Source organism: Perca flavescens, chromosome 4, assembly GCF_004354835.1.
Source record: "Perca flavescens isolate YP-PL-M2 chromosome 4, PFLA_1.0, whole genome shotgun sequence".
Taxonomy (NCBI): Eukaryota; Metazoa; Chordata; class Actinopteri; order Perciformes; family Percidae; genus Perca; species Perca flavescens.
Genome location: NC_041334.1, coordinates 31560201 through 31585004, shown reverse-complemented (window position 1 = coordinate 31585004; position 24804 = coordinate 31560201). Strand labels below are relative to the sequence as shown.

The window sequence follows — 24804 nt, the reverse complement described above, 5'->3', positions numbered from 1 at the left end:
CTGCTTGTTTATGTTTGTTTATCTGCTCTCTGGCAGTCTCAACTTCTCCACACGTCAGCTAAACCCCTACCGAGCAACTTCGTTCAAATGGAGCAGCTTTCCTGCTCTCTACCTTCGCCACAGGCACAGTGACGGTGAAAAGGGCAGATCAATTCGAGCCTACGGTCGCGAAAAGGACAGTAAGTGAGAGGTTTATACTCGCGAAATACAGTGGATTTCATCGATTTTTATTTTCCTCAGATCGGTGCTTCCGGCTATCATTGCGCGTGTCTACAGAACGTAAAGCACGTTTGGGTCTTAACGTGACGTGCGCGCACTCGATGCTAAGCCATTTTTTTTTTAAAGATAAAAAAATAACAATTTACAAAATACATTTACAAATGTACATATTGCAATTTTAGATCTTTTAAAAGTTACAACAATAACCATCTAAAATTACGTGTAGTAACTCACTTTCTTTACATTTCCATTAGCATCACTTTATTGATCAGAAAAATGGCAACAGCCATAAAGTTACTTTTCCTTTTTACCTTTCTTCTCACTTACGTTAGTCTTTCTTTTTTCGTAAAACAAACAATAAACATATCTGCTGCTTGACTTCAGGACTGGGTCTATGATTTCTTTAGAGATGGCATATTGCATATCATTGTTATAAAGCCTTTGGTGTCCTTCACTGCTATCATTTTGAAATAAATAAAGGTACAGTATTTTTGATAGTTTGACAGTTTCATTTCTGATAAATACTTAACTACGTAAGTGGTGCATGATGTTTAAATTTACATTATTCTCTTTGTAAAGTAGTAGCAGGACAGTATATCACATTCCCCAAGAAAACACAGTACTGAAGAGAATTACATTAAAGGGCAGCATACAAATTGATGTGATAACTGCTGCAATTAACTCTTTGATGGATTTCACTTAATCATTATTACCAATATTCCCATCATCATCATCATCATCATCATCATCTTTACTACAATAAAGATAACAAACAAATTAATAAACTCTTTTAAACTGAGGCTTTGAGTGGATGAAACAAATTAAATGTGCACTTATTTTCATTAAAATTGTATTTAGATTAGTTTAAATGAGCACACTTTTAATTATATTTGTATTTTATATTTTTGCGTATAGTAGCCTACTGTTAGTCTTTGCCTTCACTAAGGTTTTGTATGTGCTTCTTATTTTTCATAAATCACATTCAGGAAGTTCAAGAAGCAAATGCACTTTGGTATTTACACTGTGTTACCAATAACGCTATTATAAAAGCAATCTCTTAAATTTGAATTATGAAGCACTGCTTTTCCTAACTTTTCTTTTAAAAACAGCACTTGCCAGTATGATGACACCGCTGACTCACAGCTGGATGTAGCGTTGTAACGTTCTGACGTCATGTAGGTGAGTGGCGTCATACAGGAACCAGTGGAAGGGAGCTTGACAAATCAAGATGGCGTCCCACGCTGAAGCAGTAGAGATATTTCAGTGTAAATAAAACACATTCGCAGAATAGTTTAAATTTGAGTGCCACCTCGACAATACGTCGTTTGGATTTTGAAAAAACAAGACGGAGCAGATACAGGTGAGAGTAGTCTTTGTTTATACGTCATCTCAGTTTTGTTTCAGGGGCGGTGGCAGCAGGGACAGCGGTCTATCGTATCCAGACACATAACATTACAACCAGGCCACTGGCGAAGCTAACGCTAAGCGTATTAAACGGTAGATTTTCCCCAAAAAACATTAGCCAGCGGCTAGTGGTGATTGTCAGTGAAATATTTAATTCGACCTTAATATTCCACCATTTCCAACTAATGTCACACCGTACGCTGACTTCTTAGCTAGCTAAACTGTCAGTGTATGTTCGCTGTTAGCGCGTTGAGCTAGGAATGAGCACGGATATTAGCTTGTTGCTAATTAAAACTAATCATAACTTGGCTAAATGACGTTATAGTATAAGCTATCGCACTCCAGTTTGTCTGAAAGCAATATGTGACAGCTGGGAGCCTTGACATGTCTAATTTTAAATGTAAACTTTCCTGGAAATGTGATGAATTGCAGTTAACGTTACTGCGATTCTTTCGTAGCAGTTCAGCTCCCCCTAAACTAGCGAACATAACAAACTTGTCGAGTTGTTATGTGCAGTTTTGGTTGTCACTAATATCTGAAACATGTACGGTATATTAACTTGAATCAACTGTACTCTGTACTAACCGTGAGTACTATCTAAGTTGTTAAAATAGCTACGCAGAACAGCAACTTGTGGTGGAGGGGTGTTATTCAATTACATTTTATTTATAGTATCAATTCATAACAAGAGTTATCTCAAGACACTTTACAGATAGAGTAGGTCTAGACCACACTCTATAATTTGCAAAGAACCAACAATTCTAGTAATTATGCCTAACTAATGTAACTACTTAATAAAGGGTAACCACTAGATTAAAATCAGATTGCATTTAAAATAAATCTGAAATACCTCCTGATCACGAGATACTCCTTGATCATGTGTGGGCCATTTCCATGGGCATTCATGATTAGCCAGAGAGCGTAGTAGAGTATAATGACTAAACTCAAAATTGGGGCTAATGGATGTTGTACAACTCCCAGGTTAGTACAGTACAGGTAACCTGTCTGTACGTTGCATTTCTACGTAGATGTGTTTTAAATGAGACATTTCCACATGTGCCACTCTCTTGGAGAGCCTTAGGTCTTTGTTCTATTTTATTTTTATTTTTTTTAACCAATGCCGGTAATATTCAGCAGATTGCAGTGCAATACAATGACCGTAGACCCTTTCAAGGATTTAAGGGGTTCAAAGAACATTTATTCTCATTCTGCAACATAATGAAATGCAATTATATTCCATTTATGCTACACAAGAAAAGAAAAAAAAGACAAAACAAAAACAGACATGAAACCCATTATTGTTTTCTCTTTTCTGAATATTTAAAGGAACACGCCGACTTATTGGGAATTTATCTTATTCACCGTAACCCCCAGAGTTAGACAAGTCAATACATACCCTTCTGATCTCCGTGCGTGCTGTAACGCTGTCTGACGCCCCCAGCATTAGCTTAGCCCAGCACACATCCTGCAGGTAACTGGTTCCAACTAGCATACTGCTCCGAATTGTGACAAAAGTGACAAAATAACGCCAACATGTTCCTATTTACGGCCTGATGCCGCTGGAGCCGTCAGACAGCATTACAGCACGCACGGAGATGAGAAGGGTATGTATCGATTTGTCTAACTCTGGGGGTTACAGTGAATAAGCTAAATTCCCAATAAGTCGGCGTGTTCCTTTAACTAATATATAGTCATTGTCACTGGTAATTAGTGGAATTGTTGGGGTTCTATCTCCCGCAGTAAGAGCATTCACCCCATGTAGGCTGAGTCCGGCCTGCGGCCCTTTGCTGCGTGTCATCCCCCATCTCTCTACCCCTTTCATGTCTATACACTGTCACTATATAATAAAGGGAAAGCCCCCCAAAAATAATCTTAAAACAAATTAGTGGAACTGTTCATCTGTAAGTATAAGTGAATATACAATCATGTTAATGTCTCAGTGAATTAAAGCATCATTAAAGCATGTATTAATTTGGAGTGGCTCAGTTTGTAGGGAGTTGGGTTGGGAACTGGAGGGTTGCTGGTTCAAGTCCCCATACAGACTAAAGTATGGTGGTGGACTGGTAGCTGTAGAGGTGCCAGTTCACCTCCTGGGCTCTGCCAAAGTGCTCTCGAGCAAGGCACTGAACCTTTACTGCTGCAGCCCCTCACTCTGACATTCTAACAACGGAGTGAAAACATTGTAACATTATAATTAATTTTGAAAACGAGGGCAGTAAGGCTGCAAAATAAATTCACTATTTCATTATCAGTTGCTAATTGCTAATGTGTATGCTACCTGTTTCCCACCTACATGTCCAGTAGACACAGAGCCACCTGGCCATCCTGCCGCAGTCATCTGAGAAAATTATCTGTCTCCCTCTGGCTTGCTAGATGTTCACATCTCAATGCTATTTTGTACTGTGTGGGTAATGTACAAGTCAACTAGACTTGTGTGAGTTTTGTGGAGATGACTGGCTCGTCTCATATGGCTGATTGGTTAGAGTTGGTGTGCTGATTTTCAGCAGTGTAGGTAGTACTAGCAAAGTGATCATTATGTCAGTGAGCCATTTGATTCAGTGTTTATTTAAAATTCAGCTTATTTGAGCATTAAGTACTCTTGACAAAAAAAAAAGCCCTTTTCAGTTGTGTAAGTGAATCCAATCTATCACTTTTCACACTGAACACACAAAGTTCAGTGGATGTGAACAGTGGCCTCTCTGTGTTGATAATGTCAGCCATTGTTGAACGGCATGACCAAATAACGGGATTATGTGACTTGAGATGCAAAGCAGTGGAATGTTCAAAGCCAATAGGAAAGTGAAGAATTTTAATTTGAATAGAAAAAAACATTTGCACTACCATGTGATGAAGTGTCATAGCTCATATGCTTTGATTAAAAGTGTTCTGTAGGACCATTCTCTGAGCTTAGTAAAAGACATTTTGTAAATATATGGAAGTACTGTGTCAGAAAAAATGTCACGGCTGAAGCCATTTGGAATAGAGCTGGGGAAATCCACTTTCGGCTGTTTTCACACTGTTGCCAGTGTGTGTGTGTTTTTTCTTTAAATACATTGACATATGCCATGTACGTATTAACTCTCTTTGACATGTAACCTTTTCACTCCCACTACTCACTAACTTTACATCTGGTGTACTCATGTCTGTTTTCAGTCTCTAAATGGCTGCGAGGAAGTCTGGATCAGATGTATACAACAATGGTGAGGACATATTTTTTTATACTTTCTTGTTTTCCTGTTTGGCTACACTGATGTCTTGAGTTGTAAGTGAAGTCTAGGTTCAAGGTCTGCTGGCGTCTGTAGTTCTAGTGTCTGTACTTCTATTATATGCTTGCTTTGTTTTGTTTTTTTACACAGGACCCATCAGCTACCTTGATGAAGTTCCCTTCAAGATCAATGACAAATTCCGCTGCCCAGCCAAAGTGGGGCTGCCTGTTGGTTTCTGTCTACCAGACTGTGGCTCCTTGCTGATGGACTCACAGGTTAGTCAGGCATAAGAAATATGTTAATTTTGCACTGGTGTTGTTAGCTGTGGTATGCTTCACTTAAATACATCGCCGCAGCATCATCACACCAGAGCTCAAGGCCCCATTCAGACAGAAAAAAGCCATCCGGCGATTTTGCCCAGGGTTGGGCGGTGGTGGGAGTGTCACTGAAACGGCCCATTTGTGTGACGTCCTGTTGTATTAATTAACCCCCAAATGTAGCACAAGTAGACTTCCTATTTCTCAGTTTCTGTTTTCCGTCAGATTGTTTATAGATCTCGACGGCAAACATTCAGCTGTTACACAAACTCCCGGGCTGTTCAGTGCTTGTGTTTAAAAACGTTCTTGTGGCAGCGATCGAGGCAGTGATGTTTACTGTACGGGTCTCTCAGGCCGGTTACACACTGCACGCGTCGCGCGAGCGTGGCGTTTCTGTTGCGTCTCAGTTGCGTGGATTTTTCTGTGTCCTACACACCAGAAGCGTGTCTGACGCGGCGCTGCTCCTGCTGCTAGATACAGGGAGGGCTGATCTCGGGACATAGTGCCGACAGATTCAAACTCTGAAAAATGGGTAAGTGGGATGTCTGTTTATAACAACTTTGTGTATATCTCTATATCTGATGTTGGACCGTCACTCAGAACACACACTACGTTGTTATCATAGCCTATCCTACCCTTATATATAGCCTATTGATTTGATTAAAGCAAGACAACGTCGGCAGTATTGACTGCAAAATATGTTACAGAATATTTCGTTCGGTATGACAGGTGCAATATTTGAAAATATTTTCTCTGAAATTTTGTATTACATTTATATCTACATTGATGTCAAAACCTAGACTTTGAAACATCAAGATGTAATTTATTAATGTGCATTCGTGTCTAAATGACATAGACACATATTTTCCTATTCTATTTTGCCTGGAAACGCTTCCAACACGCTCGCGTGAAAAATAGGCGTCGGTTCTATTTCTAGCATGCACGTGCGTCTCACGCCGGCAGTGTGTAAGCTCTAACCTGTTAACATGGGAGCTGAAATATAAACGGACACGCCATGCGGCTGACACGCTCGCGCGACGCATGCAGTGTGTAACCGGCCTCACACCGCCTCAAAACCGACTGACAAGTCTGATCGCTGGTTACATGATTGGCCACCGCAGCGCGACCTGAGATTGTGTTTCTCTAATAGTTGAGTCGGTCTCAACTTTTCACTGCAGGCCTCTAAATTCTTTTCCGTCTCCCCGCCCGCCGCAGCCTAAATGCTTTTATTCAAACTATGTTGCACAATTTTTGATATGAACTGTCATGTGGCTCTTATACTCATAATTATTCCTGTGTTTCTTCTGTCACTCTGTGCGCTCTCTGCCCATCTTCTTCCTCACGCCCTCTTGCTGCGGTCTCAACAGTATGACTTTTCTCTGGAGAAGCGTAGTGTTCGTTGGGGGGTTGAACTGGCTGAGGCCAGAGCAGCAGAAGCCAGAGCAGAAGAAGCCGCAGCCAAGCAGGAGGCAGAGAGCAGAGAGTGCTTGGCACAGGCCCAGGACATTGATGGCGATGGAGGGAAGAAACGCCGGTGTGCTGCAGAGGACCAGGACCTTCTACCACCAGCGTTGAACCCCGTGCTGGCAGGGCTGAGCCATAACGCCATCCTCACTCCACTGCCTGCCCCAAGCCTTGGCCCCAGGAAAATCCAGCCTAGCACTCCCCAGCTGCACAGCCTCAACCTAGCCGACTTTGAGCGGGAAGAGGACCCCTTTGACAAGCTGGAGCTCAAAACTTTGGACGATAGGGAGGAGCTCAGGAACATCCTCCAGAGCCAGCCCCAACCTCAACCTCCTCCCTCTGTATCCCTACCAGAGGTTTCCCAGATAGGGCCAGTGTCACGTGGAAACAGCCCGTCTCCTCCCAGCACCAACACCAGCCTCACAGCCAAACCTGGCTTTACCCATAAACCCAATGGGTTGGTTGCCTTGCTGGACATGGACAGAGTTGGACAACCTGGGAGAACGGGGTTTGACACAGATGATCGACCCTGTAACATCCGCTCTCTCACTTTTCCCAAGCTGTGTGATTCTGGTGACCCAGTGCCAGTAAGGTACAGCCCAATCCCTGCACCCATCCCGGCTTCTCGACAGAACCTACCCAATGGCAGCCCACTGACCATTCGCAAGACCCAAGTTATTGTTGCCCCTGAGCCAACTAGCCACACCAAGGGTGGCGCACCAAAACCGGTGAGCATGAGATTACTTACTGCATACCCGACTAATAGTGTGCATTGTTTGTTTGGGATATAGTGATGGAAAATAAGGAAGCTCAGGAACTTAATCGACATTCATTCGTGTTTTTACTCCAGGCCAACCCAGGGTCAGGAACTGCTGGTCTGCCATGTGGCGGAGCCCTGCTCAGCATGACCCCCAGCGAGCGTCAGTGTGTGGAAACCCTTGTGGGCATGGGCTACTCTTATGAGGGTGTCCTACGGGCCATGCAGAGACAAGGGCAGAACGTGGAGCAGGTGTGACTCCCTCTCGCCCCAATGCGCAGCAATCTGGATTACTAGCATATTCACTGTTCGACATGCTTAGCAGTTCATTGTTTGTGTGCTTGTGTGTAATTGTTTTCAGTGAAGCATCAATGCAGTCTTAAATTAAAATTCAAGTTTCATCACACTTTCTGTTGTCTCAGTAGTTATGGCATGGATACGTTTCTGTGATCTGTACAGCTAATTCTGAACAATATGACCTGTCCATCCATTGTTATATGATTATGGTAGCTATAGCAGTAGATGTGGTATAACATCTATATAACGGTTTCCGTGGAGTTGGTGTATCAGATTTAATTAGTACCAGCTGGTTTTAAATGATGAACTAGCGTTGGGCATCACAAATTCCAGCAACATGCAGCATAAAGAGAACAATAAATGAATCTTATAGAACAGTAACATTCATTTAATTCAATCCACAATATGTCAAATCAAAGAAATCTTGGTCTTTTCTTTGTCTTCTATGTAATGCCTAACTTTTAAGCCTCATTAACAATGTGATGTTCAAAGCAGACACATAATATGTACATATTGTCTGTCTAAGGTACTGGACTACCTGTTTGTCCATGGGCGTCTGTGTGAGCGGGGCTTCGATGCAAGTGCGGTGGAGGAATGTTTAGAGATGTACCAATGCTCAGAAGAAAAGGTTTGTACATTTTGCTATTAGCTAACTGTACCCCTTAGGAACATGCATTGTGTTTAGTCTTTGAAATATGAGCAATACCTCTACATCACCCTATTTTGATAATCAGGCTAAAGTCTATAGATTACTTTCATAGATTTTATAATCTATAGTATTTTTTTTCATCCTTCCCAGGCCTTGCAGTTCCTTGAGCTAATGTCAAGATTTGGCGAAATGGGATTTCAGCGGGATGCCATCAAAGAAGTGCTGCTAGTCCACAACAATGATCAGGACAAGGCTCTAGAGGACCTGATGACTCGGGCTACAGCTAGCTGAGCCAAGCTAACCAGTCAACCAAAGCCCAGCCCAGGGCTTGCCTCCTGCTACTACCCGACACAGCCCCTTTCCTTCTGCCTACCCTATCACACCATGTCCTGTTCTTGCCTTGGCTGTGGAAGGGACAGCTGGGCAACAGTTGTATTTCTCTCTGTGCTAAAACATATTGTGTCTCAGCACATTTTTTTAAAGACTGTGCCTAGAGTTGAGGGGGTCACAGTGTAACAATGCTTAATGGTGGTGTTTTCTTTTCTAAGAAATCCTGGGGTTAGGTACCAGGATTTTGTACTGCAAGGGTATTCAAGAATGGGAAGAATGACTGAGCTGGAAAGGAGACACTGGAAGAATTGGGCTGTGGTGTTTTGGAAGCTGCAGGACTTAATGGAGAGCTGACGACAGGCTTTGAGTACATCGCAGAAAGACCAGTTTGAACTCTTGATACTCCCAAATGACTAAGCTGCCATCTTCCACTGCTCTGTGCAGACCTATTAAATGGTGGCGGGGCTTGAGGAGGCTCTCTTCAAACTGAAACAACTAACATTAAAATTAAAAAATGAAAAAGAAAAAAAAGAGGCTTAGTCGCCAGACAGACAACTGACTTCAAGAAGTGCCCTCTCTGCTCTGGTTCCCTGCACCTACAGTAGTTCTGTTCTATTTTATTCTTTCATTCATTCATGTCTGTTGTTCTGTTCATTTGGGCACTTTTTCCATGTCATTTTAAAGATTCATTTTATTTGATTTCTTTTTTAGGAACTGCATAATAGATCCTTAGTCACTATAACTCAGAAAATAAGAGATATTACTGCCTCAGTACGCTCTTTGACCTGCACTGGAATGGCTTGTTAGAGGAGTGGGGATAAATGGGGAAAGTTCCTCTGTAGGAAATAATAAGAAATCTCCCATAATCCACTGGCACTGATGTCATTAGATGCACACACATGTTTCATTATTGTCAACTTATTTAAAATAGTACACTGATACTTTCATTTAAAAAAAAAAAAATTAAGAGTTTGATATAATGGTCGTTAACTCACAAAAGTGACACTTAACTGTCACGGACATCTGTTTGCAGACTGGAAATGAGTGAGTGGTTAAAAAATATATAAGTCAGGGTTGTTTTTGCAGCCACATTACAGTGCAATAGAGACATTTCATATTGTATGTCTGTTGACTGGCTCGTTGAGCCTCAAGTAATTGTCGGGGATAAGGCATGGTCTTCAAGCCTTGCTATAAATTTGGATGTAACTAGAAAAAGTTTCATTCATTTCAATGATCTCAATCATTTATTCTCTGTAATTGGATTTCATGCCACAAAATCTAAACAAACATGACTTTGGTTTGTTGACTTCGTCCAATGTCTTTTCTCATATGTAATATTAAAAAAAAGGTTTCATCTTGATTTTAGGTTTGATGCCATCTACAGTACACAGTCTTAAATGGAAAATCCACAAAAAGGTTCGGTCACCACATGTCGAAAGCATTTTCCCAAATGTTAAAGGTGCTGTAGGTAGGATGGCAAAGATCCAGGACTTAGCCAAAAAATGTGAACATCATGAACTTCTCAGTCCCTCCTCCCCCTTTCTGCTAAAGCCCAAAACAGTCTCCTAAGCTCCTCCCCCCACAAGAGAGAATGAATGCGTGTGCATGAGCAGTGATTGACACGCAGTCAGACACCCCCCCCCTGGCCCTGATTGGTGCATCTGAACAGGGAGCGGTGGATTTTTGCAAATCGCACTACAGGCTGTAGGTGGTGCAAGAGGAGCCAGATTTTTTTTTAAATGACCTGCTTCTTGTAGTTCTACTGGAACATAGGGTCAGTTTCAGCAAATATGACAGAAAGTTAGTTTCATAAGTCTTACCTACTGCACCTTTAATTGGTGTAATTGTTTAAAAGAAGGCCAGGATCTTTTATTTTTATAGTATGTGTCTGACTTCCATACTAAATATGTTTTTTTTTTTAAAGCATGTCTGCTCAGTTACCAAAGGCAAAGATAGCAGAAGTTTCCATAATATTGAGCTCTGTGGTACTGATGAGGATTGTGAAAGGCATGGCAACAGATTAAGGGCTTAAATTTAGCAAAATGTGTTTTTGGAGAACTGGCACTTTGCTTTGGGCAGGTCCAGTACTTTGTCCTATGTTTTAGAATTGCAAAAATACATTACTCTAACCACCAATCTATTTAAGAACAACCCCTGCTTGGCAAATCTATTTATAGTGTGGTTTATTTTACTTGTTTAATAGGATATATTCACTACCAAGTGTCTGCAGAATAGTATACAGTACCACTCAAACCAGAGGAATGAGCACATGCTTGCAGTAAATAAACCTCCTTTTGCCCAAAAACAACAAACAGTGTTTGTTCAAGTGACACACATCATCATGGATCTGTCCTTCAATCCATTTTAGCTATTTTTTGGGTAGGACAGGGCCTGGTCCAGAGTTTTGTGTGATATGTGGTTGACATGACCAACAAACAAGTGTTTTCACCCAGTTCTGTTTTTAATTGCCTTCCTTTTTGTTTGACTGATAAAGAAGAAAGGTTCACTTACTTTACAGACAAAAAAAATCATTGTTGTCTTACATAAATCAAGTGTGGTTTCTTAATCATACACAAAGCAAGTTTATTTCCATGTCCATTTATGTATGCCTCTCCTCTGACAGCCACTAAAATTGGAATGAATGCAGTATTGCAGGTTCTGGACCTCCTCCAACAATGCCTCCCATTTCTATTATGATCTCCTAGTTGTGTGGAGATGAAATGCAACTAGGTTCAGATCCACCTCTAAGTTACAGCATATTTCAATATGGGGTGCAAATTAATCTGATGAACTTTTAACTATCTTAATAGGTGGCTGAGTTGAATGTTCTTTCCCAAGCTCCTGAAATGTGATTTGCAAAATGTTCAATTTCCTTTTGAATTATTTGAAAAATCCTCTTGATTAAATGTGCACATCTTTTCAGTGGTGAGACAATTGATTGCTGTTGTTGATTTCTGGGCTTAATGTGATCTTGGCTATTTTCTCAAGTATGGTCCCAACAAATAAGTTGTGTTGAAACAAAGCTGGTGAGGAAGTACAACTTGTTTTCTCTCTTCTGCTGCAAATGCATTTTAATTCTTTCTGATCAGTTTACAGCAACAATAGAGATGAATGTCCACCCAGGTATTGTCAGTGGCAACTGGAAACATCTAACTGTGTGGCCTAGTCAGCAGGAAAAAAAAGTGCTATCAGAATAGAATATTTGGTCTGCCTGAGCTCACCAGGGTTAATAAACAGAAGATTACAAAGTAATGTATAAAGTCTGTTAACAGATCGGCGTTCAGGTCTTATATTGCCCGGTCATCTATGTGATTACTGTGTCAACCATGTCTTTTTGCTCATGCATGCCATCTCTCCTGAGAATGTATAATATCTTAAAGGTCCCATGGCATGAAAATGTCACTTTATGAGGTTTTTTTAACATTAATATGAGTTCCCCCAGCCTGCCTATGGTCCCCCAGTGGCTAGAAATGGCGATAGGTGTAAACCGAGCCCTGGGTATCCTGCTCTGCCTTTGAGAAAATGAAAGCTCATAAGGAGCAAGGTTACCTCCCCTTTCTCTGCTTTGCCCACCCAGAGAATTTGGCCCACCCATGAGAGGCCACATCCCCACCCTCCACCTTGCCCCCCTCTCCTCCTCAATAGCTACAGACACAGAAATGGCACATACTAAGGAAAGCTCATTATGGGTCTGGCTCTAGTGGCTGTAATTCTGCACCAAGGCTGAAAGAGACTTCAGATACAGTATTAGGGGACCACTAAGGTCTATAAAAAAGCATCCAAAGAGCACTATGTCATGGGACCTTTAAGATGTATGATTTCCTTTTAACCTGAGATTGTCCAGGTAGCTACTAGGAGTCCTTAATGTTCACAGTAACAATTATAAACATACCAGAGGATCTATCATAAATTTGATTATTTCATATAATAAAGCTACATTTTAAATATATTTTATATATATATATATATATATATATATATATATATATATATATATATATATATATATATATATATATATTCAACTGAACCCACGGAAACAAAATAATATGTCCTTTAACAGGAGAGAAAAACTGATCATCTGATCAGTGATCTCACGCTGTTGGCGTGAACGAGCACGCATGACGCTCGCGTTCACGTACGACCTTGTTTTTGTTGATGTTTAATTTGTGTGCGGCTGCGCGCTGCTCAATGCTTTCGCCGTTGCTGACGCGAGTGGTCAGGGAAACGGAGTGTGTGTAGCTACTCTCTGGCAGCTAGCTAGTTAACGAAGGCCAGAGTGTAGTATTAGTTGGGAGCCTAGGGGACAAGGTAATGATAGTGAGTCAGCGGCAATAACCAGCTTGTTACCAACCTCTCTCCCGTATGTGATCGCCCTTGCTCGTCGTCGGACGCTGCCAGCGAGGGCCAAGGAACAAAATAGCATATCGCCATTATATGATCCAGTGTCCAGCGTCACTTTTACCCTCCATGTGGGTGAGGGAACTGTGTGTATCAGATTATGGCGAGAAAAACAGTTAGCAGGAAAAGGAAGGCAGGAGAGCCCAAAGACCAACAACAGGTAGGCGGAAACCGGTGCGCATCCATATTAGCTAGCTAGCTCGTTTAGGCTAGTCAGTTATGTTAGCATGCTAACTAACGTTAGCACTGGATTTAGCGGATATAGCTAGCTAAGCCAAGTCAGAGGCAGACTATTGATGACATTTGAACTAATACTACAATAGATTCGACTATTTGGACATATCATGCACCAAACGATCACAATGCTGTCTTGTTTAAACAATAATACAGTGTGTTTCTATTTGAACGTCAGTACCCACTAATGTTAGCATGGCGTTATCCAACGGCAGCTATTTTTACGTTAGCCAAAGAGCTAGCTACCTCATCTTATTATGGCTATTATTTAATTGTAATCACGATGAAATGACCTTTTCGTAGGTAGATAATAAGTGTCAGTCCCTTGTTTGGTTGGGGTCATCACTTGTCACTCTGTAGTCAGCACCCGGAATATCGTTAATCATCACTGAAAACTGAATTTGTCTTACAGTTTTTAATTATAAGTCATAGCTTGCTAGTTGTAGCTATTTAGCTAACGTAAGCGGAAACGTTAGCTAGCTAACTGTTAGGTAGCTAGCTTAGCTAACTTACATACAGACCAACCGTAGATTGGCCTCTCCAAGATCATGGAATGGACCGCATCTTCCCTATAGAATCAGTCCTGAACCCAGTTTTTGACACCACAAATTATGCTTTGACTTTAACCAGAAATTTGTTGGCAGTACTACTAGCTTTGCAATAGATAATGTAGGACCTGCCTTTACTGCATTGTATGTCAACAATGTCAAGGCATTGGTATAGGCCAGGGCATGTGGGGCCAACATAATTCCACAGTAGAATTAAACCACATCCATAACAGACCTTATTAGCTATTATTTTTATATTTTTTGCAGTCTATTGACCACTGATCTTAGACACAACTATCAAAGGCCACAAGAAAAAACAAAACAATAGCACCTCAAATTCCTTTGAGATCCAGGGAATATTGTATTATTTTCCTCTGGCCCAGGATTGTAAACAACTTATAAAGGGTATGAATAATTACGCCAGAGTTAGACAATTAATAATAAACTGTATCATTAGTAATTGTATTATGCCTCCGCACCGGTGATAGTTGAATTTAAGAATTCCTACACTTTATTATGACATTTCACAGAAATGTGTAATATGCTAAAATGATGAAGTGATGCCATTTTATACCCAATTTGACCTCATAATCAGGGTTTTTCCTGACTCAGAATGAGGCTGCAATGTAATGCTATAGGGCAAATGTGCACGCTCAATTTCAGTCAACTAAAAGTGAGGTTTTGGCCACTGACAGGCTCAGATTGTTATCATAGGTGTCTGACAATATTATGGAAAGGATCCCTACAGAGATGGACCTTTTTTGTTGAAGAGTAAGATTGTTTAACCAGAAACGGCCCCAAAATATTGTAAATTATTATGCAAATATTTAAATAATGTAAATATTGACGTTCAGTCCGTTAAGAAGAGCAAGGTGAATACAGTCTGGAAAGCATTAAACAAAATAATGACTATCTGATCAACAGTTTGAATCACACATGCCACTGAAGCGGCTGTCAACAGACTCTTGTTTCACTAGTTGCAAAATGAATGGAAACCTACAGATAAATGTACATGGTACAATGGAACTGGCCTGCCGTAACGTATTGACATAGCTTACACAAAGTAGCAAGCTAGTGCGCAGAAAATTGTTTGTGTCCCAGTCCAGTTGATATTCAGTACAACAGCACTCCCTCGTGTGTGATATTGCTTTATTATCGATAGTCTCTGAAACATGTAAAACTTGATAAAAGCCATGCCTTTCCCACACAAAAAAATCTGAAAATTGAATCTCTTTCCTCAGCTGGGCTGGTGTCAAGCGCCACACAAGCGGAGCCGTGTTTCTTGTTCATCACGTCACGCCCAGCAGTGGTGGTGCAGTCGGCGCTCGGTGGTATGTGCTCTCCGGGGGCGGGAGTTCAGACCTCAACAGCAGCACGAGTTGCGGCTCCAGCGGAGCCTTCAGGGTTTTGCAGCTGGCAGGCTCCCCGGCATCCTCAAGGAGAGGGAGTTCTCCCTGGGGCGACTCAACAAGGTGTTTGCTTCACAGTGGCTCAACCACAGGCAGGTGGTGTGCGGGACCAAGTGCAACACGGTGAGATGTCATTTTTTTACTCGCCTGCATTCATCATTTAGGCATTCCCCATATATTTCCAACACTTGGTGGTAATCTACTACTAGATTACTATCATGTTTATTAATCTTTCGTTGTGATATGTGTTTTACTGGAGGACTTGATTGAGTTTTTATCCTCAGGTATTTTTAATGAGGGCCTAGGTAATTACTAGGGGTGCACGATTCAGAAAATGTCAATATTCAATATCGATTTTTAGGCTCAAGATTTGATTCAAAATTGATTTTCAATTAAACGATTCTCGATTAAAATAAATAAATAATAATAATAATAAAAAAAAATTCAAAGTATGTTTAATGTAGTTATTTTTCCCATGTGATTGTAGTAGACATACAATTTAAAATTTCACTGCTGGAAAGATGAATATGTATTTAAATTGGGTCATTTATGTAGTAGAAATGTGAAAACAATTTAGAAATTGGTGCCTTCTATACTGAGAAAAGGCAGAACATGTGTTTATGGCTCATGTGGATGAAAGACGACAACTCCCAGAATGCACTTGCTTCGCTTCCCTACGAGGCCACTCCCAAGCCATGCCTACTGGTTACAGAGTGCAGTCAAGTCAAGTGGGTTTTATTGTCATTTCAATAATTTATGACAGATCCTCGTTCCACGCTTCCGCTTTCTCGCACGCCGCTTTCGATGTCCCCTTCCCCAGCTAGCAGTCCGCTAGCTGGGGAAGCTTGCGTAGTGTGTCGAGTATTCCGTCTGTAATAAAGTTTCCTGCATACTCTCCGATCTCTACCAATGTATCCCGGTGGTACACGTGTGTGGTAATTTGAATGTACATAATTGCAAGGTTTCTGCTGAAAAAGTCTTTGCCAGACAAACATTTTACATTCTACTGCAGCAGCTGCTCCGTCCGCCTCTTGTTCCTCCTCCATCCGCAACTGTTCCTCGCTGTATTGCGGCTCGTACAGGTAGCCCCGAGCATCGGATTCATGGAAATCCCCTTCGGCCATATCATCTTCAAAACTACCTTCCGCCATCGTGGTTAGCCTACTAAAGTATGAATTAATTACTCCGCTTTCTACACAGAGCAATAGCCTGTTAGCTTAGCTTCAACATGGCTGACACTATTTTGAAATTCTGGGAGTGATGTTCCACCCCCTACGAGCGGGTTGAAAACATGCAGAACTAGCTGGCTGTAGTCCAAAGCCTCGGGCCAAAAATGCCTCCGATGACGCAGAGGCTTTTTTCAAGACACACAATACAGAGCTCTATCGTCTCAGGGGGACATGATGGAGGGAAGCACAGTCATTTGAAAATACTACCGATACTGATACAAAGCTTAATGCTAAATCTGTGAAGTATCCCTTCAAAAGAAAAGAAACGCAACAAATTAAATGTAGTTTGATATCACTTTATATGTCTTCATATATAAATAAAAACTTTTGCAACTAAAAACTGTGCCAAGCTCTGACCAGCTTTCAGAGTTCGGTGGGAGTTTAGAGCATTGAAAGAGTGCGTTGGTTGACTGGCATGTTAGGTACTTTAGGTTGTTGTTCGTCCACGTCTTTAATGTTAAACTCTGGGTGATGGCGTACCATGTGAGTTCTGAAGTTTGTGGTGTTTCCAAAATACATAACTTTTGCTTTGCGAAGCCTGCATATAGCACGATTCCTATCAAGTTCCGTCTTCCCCTCGAGGTTATAAAAGCCAAAATGTGGATCGAGCAGGTTGAATAATTCTTTCTGGGAGGTTTGCTGTTGTTTGCGCCGACTAAACTACTTCTGCTGCACTCGTTCTTCTTTTGATTATAACAAGTGTTGGTCAGTGTGAATTCGACGCAGCGCCGTCTATGGGAATGGTGAGCTAAACTCATTTCAGGACAATAGTATACACTGCATTTAAAAAATAAATAAGAAAAAAAACTGAAAATATGAATTGATTTTTGGAATTCTTTGAATCGCGATACGAATGTGAATCAATGTTTTTTTTGGCACACCCCTAATAATTACTGCTGTGCAGTGTTATATGTGGTTTGTTTTTAAATCATCAAATAAGTAAATCACCAAAAAAAAACAAAAAACAGTCTTGTATTAGCTGTCAATCTTTCAAATTACTTTCTGTTTCACTGATACGTCACAAAAGTCAGCAGGGTTTCCCTTTGCAGTGTATAGTGCCTCTTCTCATTTTTGACGTTAGCAGAGGCGCTCTTCATTTCGGGAAAGGTGGTGTGCCTTCTCCACTATTTAACATTTTGAGAAACCCTAGTCAGTGAGTGAACCAAATGTAAGGCAATGTGGTTGGGGGATAAAGGCAAAACAACTTTATTATGATACCTTCATGATAGAAGCAAATTATAATTTATTGTTTTTTAAATTATTCTATTTGATGAATATTGTCGGCCTAGGTGTTTCAATCAGATCACAAGGCGCCTACACATCTGAATAGTTCTGGCTCAGGTTTTTTTCCTTGTTTTAACTCCTGAATCTGATATTCTAACCAGATGTCTTTCCCTTTCTTTACCTGCAGCTTTTTGTAGCTGATGTCCTGACGGGGCAGATAACTCGCATTCCCATGCTGAAGGACAGGGAGTGTCATGGTGGAGGCTCTGGGGTGGCGGGGCGGCATTACCACCCCATAGCAGGCTCTCGTGCCCGGCTGGACCAGCAGGGTTGTGGGATCCACGCTATTGAACTCAACCCCTCCAGAACACTGCTAGCCACCGGAGGAGACAACCCCAACAGCCTGGCCATCTACCAGCTGCCCACACTGGACCCTGTTTGTGTGGGAGATGTAAGTGGTTTGGATCTGTTTGGGTTTACTGACATCTGATCGTGGCTTATGTTTGCTGGTCCACTCTCAGCTTGCTGCAATTCATATTGTTATTCTTGTAAACTAAATTGAACTGTCTGCGTACCAGCCACAATGCTTGAGTCTTGTAAGCATGGCTTATCCATGGATGGTTTGCTGTGTTAGATGTGGCAGTTTTGGCTACTTCATCAATATTGTTGCCTTGTGAACTGCTTATATTGTCTGATGTTTGTTAGCATGTTGGTTACCACTCCATGTGGTTTTAAGCCTAACCAGCAGAGGGGCTCTAGAGATATAAATAAAAATATCACCACAACTATTGGAATGATTGCCAAGAATTTTACGATCCCCAGAGGATGAATCCTAATAATCTTTGTGATTTCCTGATGCCACAGTACCACAGAACGTCAAATGTTCCACTTGTTCTACTTGTTCAACACTATTCACGACAAGATGTACATGTACAGAACATGAGTGATTAATTCCCTGATTGGTATACCTTCAACAAGAGAGGCCCAAAATACTGCAGTTTTATTATGATATACATATTTTGTTAATATTTCCCAGCCACTGTTTAGCAATAGTTGTTCAACAATTCAACCCAAAGCACATATGGTTGTGTAAGACTAGTTGTTTTGCTTTTACATAGTTGCCATTTGTTTTTCAGGAAGGTCACAATGACTGGATCTTCTCCATAGCATGGATTAGTGACAATATGGCGGTTTCTGGTGAGTTGTCTATATGAGCTAAGTTGTATGAATGAATACTGCTGTGTGGGCAGTGAGCATTACATTACATCTGAGCTTTCATTTTCTCAAAGGCAGAGCAGGATACCCAGGGCTTTGTTTACACCTATCGCCATTTCAAGCCACTGGGGGACTGTAGGCAGGCTAGGGGAACTCATATTAATGTTAAAAAACCTCATAAAGTGATATTTTAATGCCATGGGACCTTTTTTAAGTTTTTTTTTTCTGCTCGTGGCTCTCTGCTGGACAATGCTTACAACAGAGATACGTGACACATGCCACTATATCAATGATGACTGGCGGGTTAAATCGGCCGTCCTACACACAAAGTATGCAAGGTAAACAGCTGACAACCTCGCAGGTGGATGCAGTGTAGACTGCTGTGGACTTGTCAGTCGCGCGAGCTGTTCCAGGAAAGTGGCTGCATGTGTCCACGACAATGAACGGAACACGGTGGCTGCACAACCGGTAAAAGTCCGCAGCATTCCACGGAACACGGAAAATAGTATGAATGTATGTTCGAGCCGAGATTGTCAGTTAACGAGGGTCGGCTATGTGTCGGGAAAAAACCCTCTAAATTAGCATCCCTGCTAGGCAGTAATCCAGATATGTCTTATGTGTTGAAATTCCTAGGGTCCCGAGATGGCTCCATGGGCCTGTGGGAGGTGACGGAGGACGTAATGAGCCAGGCTGAACGCAGTCAGAATGAGGAGGCAGTACCTTCATACGCCCACATCTCCCACCGTGCCCTCAAGGACATCCCAAAGGAGTACACCAACCCATACAACTGTAAAGTCCGTGCACTGGCCTTCAACAACAATCATAAAGTAAGGTTTATCCTGATGCAAATTTTGGGAAAGCACATGATTGTGCTGTCAGTGAAAGCATTCTTACAATGTCAGCCAGTGCCAGTTTTTAGAAAAACACAGGATCTCAGAAAGAGATGTTTTAGCCCAGGAACTTACATATATACCATTATAAAATGACATAAAGCTCAATGTGCATTAATGATTGATTGACTGTTGTCGGATTGGGGTAGCCCATTTTATTGCTTGGTCATATAGGGGATTTGCTGTTGTAGGTTACCACCCTAATTGTTTATTCAATAATGAGTTGAGTTTTGTTTTAAGTTGTAATGTTAAGTTGCCTACCTCGACTTAATCAAAATCTGGCTAAACAAACTTCTTCCATTCATCGCTTGTGCAGTGAACTTTTGTTACACACACCAAATTAAGCAAATGCATTCATCACTTGAAACACCTCACTGAGCTAGCAACAAATGGAAGCTGTGTGTTTACCCATATTTTGTGCCATGAAGAAAGGAGTGTTTGAAATATACTGAGCATACAGATGGACAGCAGTTAGTATACACAGTTGTGAGTTATGTTTTGGAACACTTCTTTATGCTATGAAAATGGGTCATCAGAGAAATCCATTTTATCCAGCAATCAAGCTGACCACAGTGGTCAAGCCTACAGGGGAAACATATTTGATACTTAAAACAGGTTGAGGATAATTTGCTAAATGCTTGCAAAGAGCTGGTTAGCAGTACCTGTTGTTGCTGGGTTCGGCCTCCACACGCTTGAGCTTCTGTTATTTACGTCAGTCTTCCCATTTTGTTTTACCCTTTCAAGGAGCTGGGCGCTGTGTCTTTGGATGGCTATTTCCACCTCTGGAAAGCTGAGCACAACTTGTGCAAGGTAAGTGACAATACGTAGTTTGACTAATTAGCATGTGATGCATTTTCTCTGCCTTCTTTATACAAGGGGGATACATTCAACTTTCTATTAACATTTCTTTTTTTAAAATGCCAGTTTGGTTTAATATGAGATCAGTTGCCCACCAAAACAGTAAATATTCCTTTAATCTTCTTATAATTTCTTACAGTTTTCTTATTTAATGGAGCTTCACAGTGGAGTAGTGCTGGAGAGCTGTGCATACTTATGTGTTCAAACTATACGAAGAAGAAAGGATTGTTCTTGACATCATCCTCACTTGGTTCCCATTTAACATTCTGTGGCGTTTCCCTCTAGATACTCTCCACCAAGCTGCCTCACTGCAAAGAGAATGTGTGTTTGGCATATGGACAGGACTGGTCAGTGTACGCGGTGGGTTCTCAGGCCCATGTTTCCTTTCTGGATCCACGGCAGCCTACACACAGCATCAAGTCCGTCAATTCCAGAGAGCGGGGAAGCGGTAAGTGATCTGTAAACTTCTAATTCAAGCTAGTGGCACAAGCGGAAAGCTTGTGAATATTTTTCAATGTTAAATACTGCTGTTTACTTTTGAGTAGCTTTGCATTCAAGACATCTTTTTATGTGCAGGGATCCGTTCAGTGAGTTTCTACGAGCATATTGTTACAGTGGGCACCGGCCAAGGTTCCCTTCTCTTCTATGACATCCGGGCCCAGAGATTCTTGGAGAACCCTTTGAATCCAGCCGGAGGGTACCGGAAGTGCCCAGGAGATGGCATCCTCAAACTCTCTACAGGGAAAGGCTGGCTGGTAAACAATTGTTTGCCTATTTGTTACATTACATTACATGTCATTTAGCTGATGCTTTTATCCAAAGCGACTTCAAATTAAGTGCTTTCAACCTTGAGGGTGCAAACTCCAGACAACAAGTAGTAAGTGCAAGTACATTAGCTTTAAATAAGCAAAACTCTCAAAAACGTCCCCTTCTAATCTGCATTAGAAGGGAACGTATCCTTTTGATGTCATGCAGCATGTATCTACGCAATCGGGTAGTTGCAGCAATGTTGGCAGTGAAGGAGAGTTGGTCGTCAAGTGTCCAGGTTTCTAACAGTCTGGGTGGGGACTACCACAGAGATGTCAATTGTTATAGTCAGGTCCTGGGTAAGAGAGCCTTTCCCTGGAAGGAAAAGGACCTCAGTCTTGTCAAGGTTGAGTTTCAGATGGTGTATGGACATCCAAGAAGAAATGTCAGTCGGACAGGCCGAGGTACGTGCTTCTACTTGCGTTTCAGACTCCGGAAAGGCGAGAATTAGTTGGGTTTTGTCTGTGTAGCTGTGATAAGAAAAGCTGTGCGAGTGAATGACTCCCCCGAGAGAGTTGGTGTACAGAGAAAAGTGGAGGGGACCCAGGACTGATCCCTGAGGAGCCCCAGTTTTGAGTGGGCAAGGTTCTGAGCTAGATCCTCTCCTAGTTACCCGGTAGGTTTGGTCTGCCAGGTAAGATAGGAACAAAGAGAGCGCAGAGCCTGACACACCCAGATCCTTGAGTGTCGAAATGAGGATCTGGTGGTTCACTGTGTCAAAGGCAGCAGAAAGGTCCAGAAGGATGACGACGGAAGAGAGAGAGGTTGCTCTAGCGATGTGAAGCTGCTCCGTGACAGCATGGAGGGCAGTTTCTGTTGAGTGGCCAGCCTTGAAGCCAGACTGGTGAGGATCAAGAATTTTGTTCTGGTGGAGATAAGTAGAGAGTTGATTATAAATGGGACGCTCAAGAGTTTTGGATAGAAATGGAAGAAGGGAGACGGGTCTGTAGATATTTAACTCGGACGAGTCGAGTTTTTTTTTTTTTTTTTTTTAAATAGTGGCGTCACTCTTGCCTCTTTGAGGGCGACAGGGAAACAGTTGTTTGTCTTCAATAAACTACTCCTTTTTTGAGAGCTGAAGTGCTAAACTGGAGTTGGCCTGACACAAATGTTGATAGCATGGTCGTCATTGTTGCATTTTCAGAACTTTTCCTTTCTTCTCTTCTCACCCATAACCTCCCTCTCCTGCTCTCCTAACTCTCAGAATCACGATGAGACGTGGAGAAGTTACTTCTCAGACATTCATTCCTTCCCCAACGCGGTGTACACCCACTGCTACGACGACTCTGGCACCAAGCTGTTTGTAGCGGGTGGGCCACTCTGTTCTGGCCTGCACGGCAACTACGCAGGACTGTGGAGCTAGCCTCTTCGTCTTCTCCCTCACTCTGTCACTACATCCTCGTCCAGATTTATTCCTAACCAGTCCCTCCATCCCTCTTCTTCTACAAGTTACTCTGTTTTACTCACACATGGACTCAGGAGCATGATCTTGCCCCCCCACAGTATCACAGCTTTGAATATTGTGTGTTTGTGTCCACTTTTACACTATACCTTTCTCCTCCAATTATTCCTTTACTCCTTCCACCTCAGCTACTCAGTTGTTGTTATTTTTTTTATATGAAAATGTACAAACAATTAACTAGTAATTTTCAAGAGCTGCAAAGTCTGCCACTGAGGAACTCGGAAGACTTTTGAAAAAAACATTAAGAATAAAGTAATACGTGTTCTCATCATTTAAAACATCCAACCCGCAGGAATTAGGCTCTGGTCTTTTGCAGGCTTGTTTTTGTATGTAAGAATAGTGTTTACCGCTGCTTCCTCTGTGTGTCTTTGTGAAATATCTGTGGAATTTTTCTCCCCAAAGTTCCTTTTCAGTCTCTCACTGAAATGGATGGCAATAAAAGAGAGGGAGAGAGGAAGGACTGAAGAGACAATTCATTTTGAAGGACTGAACCCGAGTGCAGTTTGACGTTTGATAAAGAATATTAACTGGTTGGAACAGTGCGCCCTGTCCGACAAGAATCACAAAGAACTTCTCTCTTTTCCAGGCAGAAGTAAAAAATTAAGAAGCCAATCAAAATGGGACTTTGTGTTCATATTTTTTCTCACTGAGATGATGTAAAGGAGGAACATTTAGATTGCTGAATGCAGTGTTCTGCTCTGAATTAATCCCAACAAATGCATATTTTATTTGTGACTGTGTGTGATTTGACAGGCAAACCCCTGCTGATATTCTAATTTGCTTTATTTGTATTTATTTTCACTTTTTCTCTGTCACATTTATTCGGTTGGTCAGGGGTGTTTATATCTGCTTCTTTTAAAGGATGTATTGTTTCTTTGGCATCGCTTATGTTCCTGTGACCAGAATGCTTTCAGCAGATTTGTCTATTAGTGGTGTTAAAATTCTGATCTGTAAATGTTCTGGTGTTACTAGAGAATTTTAAGTCTTGATAGCAAGTTGAATATCATCAAATATGATGATTGATAGATTGAGGAGCTTTTTAATGACTGGGTTACATCCACCCCCCCCCCGTGATTCTCCTCCACAGGAACTTGGGAGAAGATCTGTAGTAGTTCACTTTAATCTTCTCAGCCATCCAGCAAGAAGGATGCATGGAGAACTCAAGAGAATTTTTGGACTCAACCCTAAAGTTAGATGCTGCAGGCACATACATTTGTTGTGACCGTTGTAAAACGTTATTTTTTTTTTTTCCTTTTTTTTTTTTTTTTCTTTTTGTACCAAGGATTGAGTGATTCTACTCTATTCCTGTTTGGTAGAGTCAGGGTAGGCTTGAGTTATGTTTTTGCCTTCCTTGGGTCTTTCTGTGAAAGACTGCCACAGGCGATCATAGTTTTCCTTTTCTACATGGAACTTTTCTCCAGTTTTCATGATAATGACCTATTGAAAAGAGAAGCCCCAATTACGACCACAAATTGAGCAATTAACCAACACTTGTAAAGTGTATTTTATATATAAATGTGTATATGTATGTGTAAAATACATAGGGACAATTGCATACATTTTTATGTATATGTCTGAGGAAGTGTGTGGATTGATCGGTCTATTTGGTGATGCCCTGTTTTTTTATACATGCCTCATGAATGTTTTTACAAATGACTGAATCTGAGGATATTGTAAGATATAAACATCTGGGGGGAAAACAAGCTATTAAATCTTTTAAAAAAAGAGGACATAATAAAAATAAAATGTATATTGATGTAACATTTCTTTTTTATGTTTGACATCATTTATCCAATTTTAAGAGTTCCTATTTAATTAAAGTGGGTCAGTGCTGAATGATATGAGTCCATTAATGATATCCAACCATATGGTAGCTTTCAGGAC

The 24804-nt window shown here is 41.3% G+C and overlaps 3 protein-coding genes across 5 annotated transcripts in view; 2 read left to right on the top strand and 1 right to left on the bottom strand.

Annotated features, from left to right (window-relative positions):
- The window catches only part of ube2r2 (ubiquitin-conjugating enzyme E2R 2), a 13123-nt gene extending 12840 nt beyond the window's left edge, over positions 1-283 (bottom strand). For all 3 annotated transcript variants that reach the window (XR_003692377.1, XR_003692378.1, XM_028575459.1), the window contains exon 1: positions 1-283. This exon is cut by the window's left edge and continues 320 nt beyond it. The gene's annotated coding sequence lies outside the window, so the exon portion shown is untranslated.
- A 1078-nt stretch (positions 284-1361) lies between these two features.
- ubap1 (ubiquitin associated protein 1) lies at positions 1362-10003 on the top strand. The gene is made up of 7 exons (XM_028575534.1): positions 1362-1579; positions 4777-4823; positions 4980-5104; positions 6514-7338; positions 7461-7619; positions 8191-8292; positions 8464-10003. Exons 2-7 carry the CDS (start codon positions 4784-4786, stop codon positions 8602-8604), a joined length of 1392 nt encoding a protein of 463 aa, XP_028431335.1. The 5' UTR covers positions 1362-1579; positions 4777-4783; the 3' UTR covers positions 8605-10003.
- A 2802-nt stretch (positions 10004-12805) lies between these two features.
- Positions 12806-24683, top strand: dcaf12 (DDB1 and CUL4 associated factor 12). Its single transcript, XM_028576670.1, has 9 exons — positions 12806-13204; positions 15068-15358; positions 17876-18139; positions 18825-18885; positions 19537-19730; positions 20538-20603; positions 20937-21099; positions 21228-21406; positions 22663-24683. Exons 1-9 carry the CDS (start codon positions 13145-13147, stop codon positions 22819-22821), a joined length of 1437 nt encoding a protein of 478 aa, XP_028432471.1. The 5' UTR covers positions 12806-13144; the 3' UTR covers positions 22822-24683.
- The last annotated feature ends 121 nt before the right edge of the window (positions 24684-24804 follow it).